Raw genomic sequence first — 12798 nt, 5'->3', positions numbered from 1 at the left:
GAATTAGATTTGGCCAACTGTGAATCAGCCAAATGGGTTTACACTGCAAAATCCAGCTCCCTTATCCTGATTAGTCAAATTGGTGACCTGCAAAAGGTGCCTGAAGGATCCAATTATCTGGTTTGCATTTGCTGTTCCCTTTTCAAACTGTCTAAGTGGTTTTCCATTTGATTTTAAACCAACTATAGGGAGAAAAATGCAATATGGCATCAATTTTATCCTTAGGCTGCCCCAAAGTTGTTTGTGGTCAGTGAGAGGCTTGAAGTGATGCATTGTAGGAATGGGGAGCACTTTTTTTTTTTGTCATTTGCGACAGGGCTATGATAAACTGACAAATGTAACCTCTTGTCACATTTAATGCTCAGAGTACTGGATTATATATTGTCACTTCTGATGATTCAGCACCAACAAATGATATTAAAAGTAAAATTCACCAAAAATTAAACTCACTTGCTCCAAATGATCTTGATCTATTAATCTCTCTACTGTGTACCCACCTATTAGAGGGACTGTTGAATGTTTTACTTTATAAAAATTTTGAGCTGATAAAGGAGAATAAACACAGGCTGTCTGAATCCTCACTGTCAGGTTCCAACTCTGTCCAAATCCATTGCTGAGTTGCAACATTGACGTGATATTGGGTTCTTGAACTTCTGGAATTAGATTAGATTACTTAGTGTGGAAACAGGCCCTTTGGCCCAACAAGTCCACACCGACCCGCCAAAGTGCAACCCACTGAGACCCATTCCCCTACATTTACTCCTTCAACTCATACTACGGGCAATTTAGCATGGCCAATTCACCTCACCTGCACATTTTTGGACTGTGGAAGGAAGCCCACGCAGACACAGGGAGAATGTGCAAACTCCATGCAGTCAGTTGCCTGAGGTGGGAATTGAACCCAGGTCTCTGGTGCTGTGAGGCAGCAATGCTAACCACTGTGCCGCCCACTTAAATTACTTAAAACTTTTTGGAAAGAATTTGTGATAACAAAACTCTGCTTGTAACCTCAAGTCATCCCAAAATATTCATCAACGAAAGCAAGCACTGCTGAAGTGTAGCGATGGTTATAATGTCAATCAGAAACCTGGAGACTGCAAACCAAATTGCAAGCAAATGGAGTTGGGAACATGGTCTCTGTTTACTTTGTAAGGGCCTTAATGAATCAATATAAAAGCAACGGAAGAGAATAAAGTTCTATGTGTCCTCCATTGCAGGTAGTTCAGCATGACCCATGTCGTGGAGGAGCTGGACATTGGAACAGCCTCTTCAGGTTCAAACACTTAGCCACTGGAAACTATTTGGCTGCTGAGGTTGGCGATGTGAGTGTTCTGTTTTTTGCTTAAATTTTTATACTGTGAATTAAGTCACCTGCATTTCTCCAATACCTAACACGACCTTTTGTGTTTCCAGGCAAACCCGGATTACCAAGAAGATTGTCAAGACTCCCGCTCTTCGGTAGGTGATATTCAGAACACTGAAGTTGTTGAAGTTTGGGGATTTCTATTGCAATAGTTCAGTTGAGTGATGTTTGTGCAAATATCTAACGTTTTAGGCCTTACCTGATCATGTGCACTTTATTTCCCCCCCACACGTTTACTTAGCCATGCCAAGATATGGAGTATTAATGTTTGAGCCAATTATGATGTTTTTCATGAATTTCAATGATGAGCAGCAGGCAGAATACTAACTGTTCATTGCATCTCAAAATTGCAGCATTGACTTCATTTATAAATAAGAGAAATCAAGAAAGTTTGAAAGTTAATTTTTCAGATGGTTTCCCTCTAGAGGGAATATAGAGAAAGGTTGCAAAATAAAGGATATAACTGTCAAGGGTGTGAGAGACAGGGACCTGAGGTAGAGGTTCATTTGTTATTGTAATTGGAAGGACTGGATGGGAAACTGGTTTATAAAAGCATTTAGTATCCTAGAATTTATTAATAGGGGCTTAGAGTGCCACAATATAGAGATTATGTTGAACTCATAAGACATTGATTTGGCCTCAGCTAGAATATTGCATGTAGTTCTGGGTGACTCCCTTAGGAAGAATGTGAAAGCATTATCTGCTTTTTCACAGGCACCTTTCCAGGGATGAGGAACCTCAATTGTGAAGATAGATTGCCCAAGTTCAGATTGTTTTTCTCCTTGGAGAATAGAAAGCTGATAGCAGATTTGAGAGACTCAACATCACGAGTTCTCGGGATAGATTCGAGATATGGGATAACTGTTCCCACTCAAAGGGATCATAAATGAGAATATACAGATTTAGATTTGGTGTAAGAGGCAAAAGTGACATGAGGGAAGTCTCTTTCATCTGTTAAAGGTTAGAATGCAGTGAGTGAGGGTGAGGTGGAGGCAGATTCTGGACTGTTGGACTAAAATAATTGGACTGTTGTCTAAAAAGGAAGAATGTTCAGGGTTTTGGGGAGAGGTGAGAGCGTAGCACTAAGTGAAATGTACCTTTGGACAGCTGGTGCTGACACATTAGGCTGAATGGCCTCATTCTGAATGTAATAATTCAGGGAACTCATTCTATTAGCTGATGGCATTCCATGTAATCCTGACACAGATTTGGGGCATGAGGTGCAGGATAAAGGGGAGAGAGTCTGTCTTACAGAATGAGAAATGATGACTAGGAACTTGCTGCTCACAGGAGTGTTTGACTTCTGAAGAGGTGGATGGATGCTCAATTTTTGGGAAGGCTGGGGTCTGAGTAGGGAAATGGAACTGAATGGAATCCTCTGCAGGGAGGCGGCAAAGAACTTAATCCACGTGGCTTCTTTCTGGGCCATAAGTGACACTGTAGCTCAAACATAAGATGTAATTATCTGGGATTCAACATACATTGCCTGAAAAGTTGATGAAGCAGATTCAGTACTGGCAGTCAAAATGGAACTGGCTAATTTAATACTGCATTCAGTTCTGGCCTGCCTGCTTTGGTAGGAATGTTGTTTAACTTGAAGGGTTCAAGAAAGATTTGCAAAGATGTTGCTGGGGTTGGAGGGTTTGAACTATGGGGAGAGGCTGAATAGCAGGCTGGACCTATATTTCCTGGAGCATTGGAGGCTGAGGTGTGACCTTTATAGAGGATTATAAAATCCATGAGGGGCACCAATAGGGTGAAATAGCCAAGGTTATTTTTCCCTAGGTTGGGGGTGGGGGAACCCAAAATTAGAGGCCATAGGTTGAATATGAGAGGAGAAATATTTGAAAGGGATCTGCGGGGTAACTTTTTCACATAGAGGGTGATAGATGAATGGAAATGAACTGTCAGAGGTGGTGGAGGTGTGTACAATTACAATATTTAAAAAGAATTGCATGGGTAAATGAATAGGAAGGGTTTGGAGGGATAGGGGCCAAATGCTGGCAAATGGGATTAGGTCAGATTGGGACGTTTGGTCGGCATGGATGCATTAGACTGAAGGGTATGTTTCTGTGCTGGATGACTATGACTCTCTCAAAAAAAAACCTGGGAGAGAAATTAGTTGAGCAGAGGTAATTAGAAAGCTCTGTCAAAGACCCAGTGTCCCAAGTGGCTTCATTCTGCATTGTATGATTTAACGATCAGAGAAATTATGGCCTGCTCATTTAGTAGAGGATAGGAAGATGAAGTGGAACAATTCAGAGTTCATATCTATGTTAACTCTTCCCACCCCCTCACCTATCCCTACTAAAGCCTCCATCTGACCATTTTCCTTATTTTGTGTTGCAAGCAAAGCTTGGTGAGGAGCTGACAAAGACTCTGTCACTGTCTTGTGACAGCACCAGTGTATTGTCAATCAAGTCTAATGACCAGAAGGAGCCTGTTTCTGATATGGTTTGCCAACCATGGCTTATTTGTGGTACTTGAGTGGAAATGGGTTCATGGCACTAAGCTTAGAGGTGGGCATTTGTATGTGTTTCGGTGTAGATTTGAAGATTTTCATTTTCCAATTTCAGAAAATGTTAAACTGAGGGAAGCATTGTGGTTTACCAAAGTCCTGTCATTAGTGAGCATCCCTACGTGTACATGTGCTTTTGGTAGTGGGGCTCACGTAGTAGCAATCATGTCCCATTAAGTTTTCTTCCTTTCCAAACTCCCGAGCATCTAGACCCAGGGAGAGATGTAAGCGTTTCTACCCTGTATGGCATGAACAAAGCTGTATTTCCCTTCTAGTGAAATATAAAATTGCAGCAGCAGGGGGAGTATTTGTACTGCACTGTCATTCTCCTCCCCTTTCCTCTTGCTTGCGTTTCCCTACCAAATGTCTTTTTCAATAGCAATGTAATCTGTACTGGCTGGCTGAAATCTGTACTTTACAAGTCCACATGTTTTAGCAGACTTATGACAATTCTGTCTATTAGTTGCCTGGGATGCGTAAAACTACTGGGCAAGATAGTAAACTGGTTTATTAAAAATTGTCAGGGCAGTTGGCACTGAATTGTGATGGCAATACAAAAATCAGAATTCATTATTTTTGATTTATTAACTAAGTCAGCTGTAATGGGGGGGAAAGTGGCACAAATATAGATGTTTCAGTTACATATAAGGGCAGCACATTGATTTTGCAATGTTTCCTTAATTTATGGAATAAGAATGAAGAGTCTACTGAATTCTACATTTGACAGTCCATAGAATATGTGTTGTCAGCTTGAATTTCTTAAATTTTTTATCATTTTAATACGCTATTCACCGGTTGCATGAACTGGATTGCAGCCTTATCTGATTGTTCCATATATTTGTGGAATGGTCTCGGTCGGTCTCTCTTTTTTTAATGCATGATAAAATTGTGTATTTTAGCCTTTGTGAGGTTGTGACCATGGGAGGTGGGATTCTAGGAAGATTTAGAAATATAACAAATTCCTGGGATTTTAAAGGAACAATGCCGTTTGGAATAATAAACAAAGTATGGGTTGAAGATTCATTGCTACCGCCACCAGACATTTGGATGTTTGCCAAAGGGAAGGGCATTCAAAATCAAGAAGAGTGTTCTTGCAGTTATTTTAGAGACTTAGACTTTTTTCTCATCCAATGTGAGCATATGGTGGGTTGAGTGAAATTTGAATGCTGTATATGAATTATATTTAAAATTGGGATTTCTCGTTCACTTTTGCCTAGAAACTCTAGATAATCCTGATGTTTGTATCATGCTGTACATGATACAAACATCAGGATTACCCACTATCATGTTGTACGTGATACGAACATCAGGATTACCCACGGAGTTTCTAGGCAAAAGTGAACGAGAAATCCCCATTTTAAATGTAACTCATATACAGCATTCAAATTTCACTCAACCCACCATATGCTCACATTGGATGAGAAAAAAGTCTAAGTCATTGTGGCCCTGGTTTAACATCTGTATATTAGCTCACAATTCCACTATGCTTCAAATTTAAAATGTGTTGTGTATTTCCCTCTTCCAGTCTCTATAACCGCTTCAAACCCATAACCCTGCTCCTTTTCTGAACACACTCTCACAATGTCAACCTCCTGTTCATTGTCTCCCTTTGCCTGATCATTGGTGAATGTGCCTCCTTGCCAAGCACAGGCCCTTGAATACCCTCCTTCGACCTCTCCATCTCTTCCTGTCACCTGAACTTTTTATTTGTAGCCTCCTTTAAAAGTCGATTCTGCTTCCAAGCATTTGATGGCATTTATGAGCATCTCCTTTAGCATTGTGCTGATTTTATTTCCTCTTTCATCTCCTGTAGCACTCTAGGGATGATTGTCCAGATGCTAACTGGCTTGTGAATATTGGTCAAGTGTCCCAAGATCTTGTTCAGATATGTCATTAGATCTGACCTGGCAAGTTTCACTTATGTATAATTAAGCAGGGCATTTGTGTGTAACAGTGACCTTGCACTGTTTACCATGCTGAACATTGAGTTTTATTTTATTTTTGTTGCTGCCTTATTTGTGAAGTTTAAAACATTATTAAAAATCCTCAAAATATATTCTTCTGCTTAAACTTTTTGTCATAACAAGCATTGATTAACCAGGCTCCATGTTTAACTGATCATTCTCGCTTTCTGCCGACACCAGCACAATGCCATCATCAAACACCCCTTCTGCTCCCCTCTTCCAGTCCATTCTTAAAGGACCACTCCCTCTATGATATGCTAGCTACCTCTGTCACGCACAATTCCCCTCCTCCTTCATGTGACACCCGCCCAAGCTGGCACAACTGATACCACACCTACCCCTTCAGTCATGCCCTTTCCTTCCCATTGTCCAGGACTGCAAATGCTGCTCCTTCCAGGTGAAACGGGGATTTTTCCCCCACTTTTTACATGGTACTATCTGCCCATGATGCAGTCTCTTTGAAACTAGGAAGATTCAAGTCTTAGCAAGGGACTTTCTTTTAGTGGAACATCTCCAGTGGTCCACATGAGTCGTTGAGATGTACAGCATGGAAGTAACCCTTTTTCGTCCAACTCACCCATGCCAAACAGATATTCTAAATTCATCTAGTCCCATTTCCAGCACTTCGTCCATACCCCTCAACCTTTCCTATCCATGTACCCATCCAGATGACTTTTAAACATTGTACCAGCCTCTTCTATACACGCACCACCCTCTGTGAAAAAGTTGCCCCCTTTTTAAGCGCCTTTTAAGTCTTTTTCCCCTTCAACCTAAACCTATACCCTCTAGTTCTGGACTGCCCGAACCCAAGGAAAAGACACTATCCATGCCCCTCATGATTTTATGAACCTCTAAGGTTACCCCTCAGCCTCCAATGCTGCAGGGAAACAGCCCCAGCGTATTCAGTCTCTCTTTAAAGCTCAAACCCTGCTGCCAACACGCTTGTAAGTCTTTTCTGAATTTTTCAAGTTTCACAACATTCTTCCTGTAGGAGGGAGACTAAAATTGCACACAATATTCCAATAGTGACCTAACCAATGCTCTGTAGAGCTACAACGTGTTCTCCGAACTCTCTGACCAATAAAGGAAAGCATGCTTCTGGTTGCCTTTGTTATTTCTGTGTCCCTACCATTACAGTCTCTTAGCCCTCAGCCTCTTACAGTGTTACAACTGAATCTCAAACACCTATACCTCCATTATACACTTCATAACCATAATAGACTCAACAATGAGTTCAAAACTTTCAGTTTGTACTAATGCTCCCATTTTATTTGAACAGTAGCGCTTAGTAATCACTTTGCTGTTTCCAATTCCACATCTTCCAGCTGTACCACCTTTTCTCTTGTCACATGGTCATTTGCCTTGTACCACTTTATCCTTTTGCCACTTTGACACTCCTGCCTTCAGCCTGTTACAGACTTTCCCTCTTCTTCATCCCCTTGTCAGTATCTATATTCACTCAAAGCCTGTTACAGCTCCAATTCCTTTCCAACATTTCCTGATTCTTGACATTTGATTTATTTTGCTTTTGAATAAACTATTACCTTTGTGTTGACTGTTTTAAAGCAAGCCTGGGGTTATCTAATGGGATAAAATGTCCAAATAAAAACACATACTGTTTGGTATCATGCCAGATGCATATCTAATTAATCTTTTTGCTGGACCTTGAACTAGTTATCACCAGCCCATCATGTGACTGCTGTTATAAAGGGTACACAAGTACAAGTCCTGGATTACATGGAGAACTTGTACAGCTGAAGTAAATTATCATTTGGCACAATTGAAAGCAGTATTATTGATCTTAATAGTTCTGGTTTGTGTCAGGCAGATCTTCCAGGCGGCTGCACGGTTAACTGTTACACTTTACACTTTGTTCAAAGTTATTAGATTAAAAAAAAATCCAGGCTTGACTATTTAGCATCAGTGTTCAAATGTTTGCTTGGTGTATTGTAAATTTACTGCCATACTATGGCTTGTGTTCCTAGTTTGAAACAGTTTGGTGTGAGGGTAACACTGAGGTTGAGAAGTAGAGCTTGGCTGGATAGTATTAGGAGGAGAGTGCTATCGCAGCCCTCCCCTGAGTCTGTTCCATTGTGCTGCCATCTCTGGTTGTTCTGCTGTGCTAATGGGACAGGGCATGCCACAGGGACAATGGCAATGGTAGTGTCTGGGGCATAAGGATTCTCTGAAAAAATCACTGTCAGGCTGTTTCTTGACTCCCAGGTGGTGTTAAGGAGGACGTTATAAAGTTGACAAGTTTGAGTTTGCCATTGTCATTTCTGGTGTCTAGGTTGATGCCAGGTGGTCCATAATTCTCTCAAAGCTTGATTATAAGTAAACGAATTGTTTGGTCCAATGACATTGCTGTCGTTTTAGAATCATATGTAGGCCAAATCGACAAAAGGTACAGCAGTTTTTCTTCCCTGAATGCTATTCATGACCAGATGGTGTTTATGACAATAGCATAAGCTATGTGGCCTCCATTGGGCCCAACATTTGTTTTTGGTGACAGGAATTGTCCATTGAATTCAGATTTTATGATCTGTTGTTGTAGGATTCAAACCAGGGCCCCTGAACACCCAAGTCTTTCAATTGTTGACAATACCACTACACCATTGCTTCACATACATGGAGATAACGTGAAACAATGGCATTGAAGATGGTCAGCCATGATATTGCATGGCAGGCAAGCTTGAGCTGAATAACCTCATCCAGTCAGTCACCAATTTGGTCAAGGTCTTTGTTTTAAATCTTGATGCTGGTTTATCCTATTGCTTGGTTAAAGCTCAAACCACTTGTATTAATTTTCATTTTCTTGTGTTTAGCTTGAAAAAACAAACGTTTGGTTTTTAATTTAAAAGAAAAAGAAAGGACTTCAATATCATATTTACAGCAATTGTCACAATTTTTTTTATCTCGTCTCGTTCCATAAGTTTTACTGCAAATTAAAAGTAATCTATTCCTTTCACAAGCTTGGAGCTTATGTACAAAACATTTAGATTTCACATTTAAAGTTGCTCATTTTCTATGTACAAGTCCAGTCACAGGAGCTGCTGGTATTTAAATGCCAAATTTTTTAATCAATTGAATTCAAAATGTCTCCAGTAATGCTATCAATCGTTCATTGTAAAAAAAACCATTGACTCCACTAACGCTCCTTAGGAAAGCAAATCTGCCATCCTTAGCCCTCATTGTATGTGGGACCTTGATGTGTGCAAATTGAAATTGAATGCAAATTGGTTACTGCGTTTTCCATGTGACTGCAAACGCCATGATGGGGTTGACTCTCAATTGCCCTCTGAAATGGTCGAGCAAAACATTCAGTTGCGTGATCACTTGGGATGGACAACAAATATGCAGGCCTTGCCAGCGCTGCCTACATCTCTCAAAAGAGTATGGAAAAGGGTAGTGCCGCAATTTCCCCACTTCCTCCCATCTACCATTGGTTCCCCTCTCTTGTTAGCTTGTTTGGTCAATGCTCCAGGCACCGTGGTCTACTCATGTTGAGAAGTTTCGTGCTTTGACTTATTTTGGAACTACATGTCTTCCCTTGCTCATGTGCTTATAACAGGAATAGTAATCCTTGGAACCTTCGCCATCTTTTGCTAATCCTAAAACCTTTTAAAGTGTGAAGTTGACCACTTGTTCTATGATGCGTACACAGGAAATTCATCTTGAAATTAATGTTGTTTGTGTCACTGCTCGTTTGTGAATTTGATACATAGAAAGTATGAGACTGCAGATGAAAATGGGGCATTTGTGAGATGGAGACTCGAGTGCCAGGAACACTAGGCTCATCAAGGGTTCCCTGCTTTGGTGTGAACTTGGTGCTAACTTTGATTAAGTTGCGTAAGAAACTTTGATTGTGTTGGAGATGATGGCCAAGAAGACATCAATTATTCTCATCCACTCCTCTAAGTTCCAACTAGCACTTGGCTCTCTTCTAAAGCCCTATCTGAAAACGTTTAAATCTTCCTCCTTTTGTCTCCATTAGATTGACTCTGATCAGGAGGCCATGAGAAACAGAATGCGCATTCTCCAAGAGAAGGTGATGTACACACTGGTGTCTGTGCCTGAAGGGAATCATATCTCTTCCATCTTTGAGCTCGATACAACTACTCTGCAAAGAGGGGACTCGCTTGTTCCGAGGTATGATTAATTTGCAACCAAATGATTGCGTCTGGGCACGTTCAGATGTAAATTTATAGAAATTGAATCGTGAAACTACAGCTTGATACTTGGAACATTATGGACATGTATTCAAAAGTAAAAATTAAAATTGTAGCAGTTTTACATATTTGGATCAAGTTGTCTTTTGAGCTTGGCATAAAATTTTCTAGAGTTTGTGACAAAATGGGCCACTTCTGTTAAGGATTTTTTTCCAAAGCAGATCTGGTGATCAAATTTTTTTACTGGAACTTGGTTGGAAATTTGGGCATGAATAGAAGGAAAGATTGATTTGTATTTATATAATACCTTGTATGACCTCCAGGTTCCCCAAAGTGCTTGAGAGCCACTTTTAAATGATTGGCAACTGCTGTAATGTTGTGAATGTGGCAGCCATTTTGTACACCGCAACATCCCACAAACAGCAATGAGGGCTAAACTGACGCAGCAATGTTGGTTTCAGGACAAATACTGTCCAGGATGCCAGGGAAAACTATTATGCTCACTGAGGAGGGAGGTCATCAATTTGACATGTCATTCCAAAGATGTCAACTCTGTCAGGTCACGTGAGGTCTCCATAGTGGAATTTGAACCTTTTGTAAAACCTATTCTCAGTTTATGAGCAATGTCAGCCACATCAGTGCATATTTCTCATCACTAGTTATCTTTTGAGAATTGATGATGAATGTATTCCAGAGGTTTACCCAGGGACATGTTTCTTTTTTTCAAAAAAAAACAAAACCCTCGCAGCCCTCCAGTCTTTCAGCATTCAGAGAGTGAGAATCAGATTAATGTTTTAGGTTGTGACTATTGAATGACTGCCCAGGCCAGTACAAAGGACAGTTAAGAGTGAGACATAGAATTGTGACTTTGGAGTTGCATATCAGCCAGTTTGTGAGGATGACCAGTTTCCTTCTCAAAAGTGAATCAGATGGCTTTTTACAACAACCTGGGGGTCTCATTGTTTTGAACATTGATAACTAACCTGCAGGCTACGTTTAATGGTTTACATTGAGCTGGTGACTCCCCGTAATTCAGAAGTTGTTGGAGTGTAGGTTCATAGCTCCTTGAAAGTGGAATTGCAGCTAGATAGGATAATGAGGAAGACGTTTGGTAAGCATTCCTTTATTGGTCAGAGCATTGAGTACAGGAGTGGGGAGGTCATGTTGCTGCTGTATAGGACATTGGTTAGGCCACAGTTGGAATATTGCAGCAATTCTGGTCTCCTTCCTATTGGAAAGATGTTGTGAAACTTGCAAAGGTTCAGAAAAGATTTACGAGGATGTTGCCATGTTAGGAGGACTTGAGCTAGTAGGGTAGGGCTGTTTTTCCTGGTGTGAGGTTGAGGGGTGACCTTTTATAGAGGTTTATAAAATCATGAGGGGCATGGATAGGATAAATAGACCAAGTGTCATCCCTGGTGTGGGTGAGTCCAGAACTAGAAAGCATAGGTTTAGGGTGAGAGGGCACAGATATAAGAGACTGAAGGGCAACATTTTTCATGTAGAAGGTGATAAGTGTATAGAATGAGCTGCCAGAGGAAGTGGTGGAGGCTAGAAGATTCAAGTATATGCCCCATGCTAGTCTGAGAAGACTTAACTGATGGTGTCAAATTTGTTTGTAATCAGAAATGCAAATAGATGCATTTGGATCCCTCCTTTATAGAAGTGTTCTCTGTGGATGACAAGTTCGTGAGACTGGATTCTCTCTCTGTATTATGCTATGTATTTGGAAGCAGAGGAGAGGCTTCCTTTTGAGGCAAGAAGGCCATCAGTGTAAGATAGTCACCAAGTAATCAAATGAGGAATTGAGAATAACTCCTTCACTGGAGAATGTGGAACTCATGACCACAGGGAGTGGTTGAAGCAAATAGTTTTGGTACATTTTAGCAAAGTGTTAATGGGAGCAGGAAATAAAGGATCACGATGATGAAAGAGTTGTGGACACAGTGAAGTAGATCATGACCATTAGCACAAACACTTGGGTCAAAGGATGAGCCAAAGCCATCTGAGTCACTCACAACTGAATTTTCTTATTTCCAACTTCTGACCTAGGTGCGGTTCACTGGTAGAGTAGGGAACAGGAATTGCACCTGAGACTTGCAGATCTCTAATACCATGCAATGTACTTGACATTCTTCAATAGCTCAATGGATTTGTGATAGATGTGGACTTTTTTTGCATTTCTGTTGCAATGGTGTTCTCCAGTTGGTCATGCATCAATCAATAGAATGCATTTCCATTTAACTATCCCTCCATGTTTTGGATGACACTTTGGGGCAGATGAGGTTCTGTTTTATGAAATATCCGAGAGGTTTGTTCTGGCCTTGCCTCTTGACCTTGTCTCTCGGTCCACTTGAGAACAGAACAGACCACCATTGCTTCCAGTTTCAGTCTATCCTTGGAAAACAAAGAAGCATGAACCAGTTCATCTTCCGATACACAGGTTTGTTCACCATGTTCCATGCAGTGCAAATGCAGACTAACTGTTCCTTTAACAGACCAGCTCCCCCCAGAGGTGGAAATTCCTTTTCTCATATCTTCTGATTAAAAGACTAACTGGGGAAGAATTTAATCAAAACAGAGCATTCATATGTACATATGTAATGGAGGTGGCTCAGTGGTTAGAACTGCTATCTAACTGCTATGCCAGGGATCCAGGTTCAGGTCCAGCCTTTGGCTACTGTCTTGTGTGGAGTTTGCACGTTCACCCCATATCTCTGTGGATTTCCTCCAGATGCTCTAGTTTCTTCCTAAAGTCCCAAGATGTGTAGGTGATTTTGGGTA

The 12798-nt window shown here is 40.8% G+C and overlaps 1 protein-coding gene across 1 annotated transcript in view; it reads left to right on the top strand.

The window, feature by feature from the left end:
• Nucleotides 1-12798, top strand: part of itpr1b (inositol 1,4,5-trisphosphate receptor, type 1b) — a 505447-nt gene that overhangs the window by 167152 nt on the left and 325497 nt on the right. The window contains exons 10-12 of the mRNA XM_060835732.1: nt 1218-1322; nt 1414-1458; nt 9840-9994. Coding sequence (XP_060691715.1) covers nt 1218-1322; nt 1414-1458; nt 9840-9994 — 305 coding nt within the window. The remainder of the gene's footprint in view (nt 1-1217; nt 1323-1413; nt 1459-9839; nt 9995-12798) is intronic.

The sequence above is a fragment of the Hemiscyllium ocellatum genome, chromosome 14 (assembly GCF_020745735.1).
Source record: "Hemiscyllium ocellatum isolate sHemOce1 chromosome 14, sHemOce1.pat.X.cur, whole genome shotgun sequence".
Classification (NCBI taxonomy): domain Eukaryota; kingdom Metazoa; phylum Chordata; class Chondrichthyes; order Orectolobiformes; family Hemiscylliidae; genus Hemiscyllium; species Hemiscyllium ocellatum.
The sequence above is the reverse complement of the archived record's forward strand: the minus strand, read 5'-3'. Positions and strand labels throughout refer to the sequence as shown.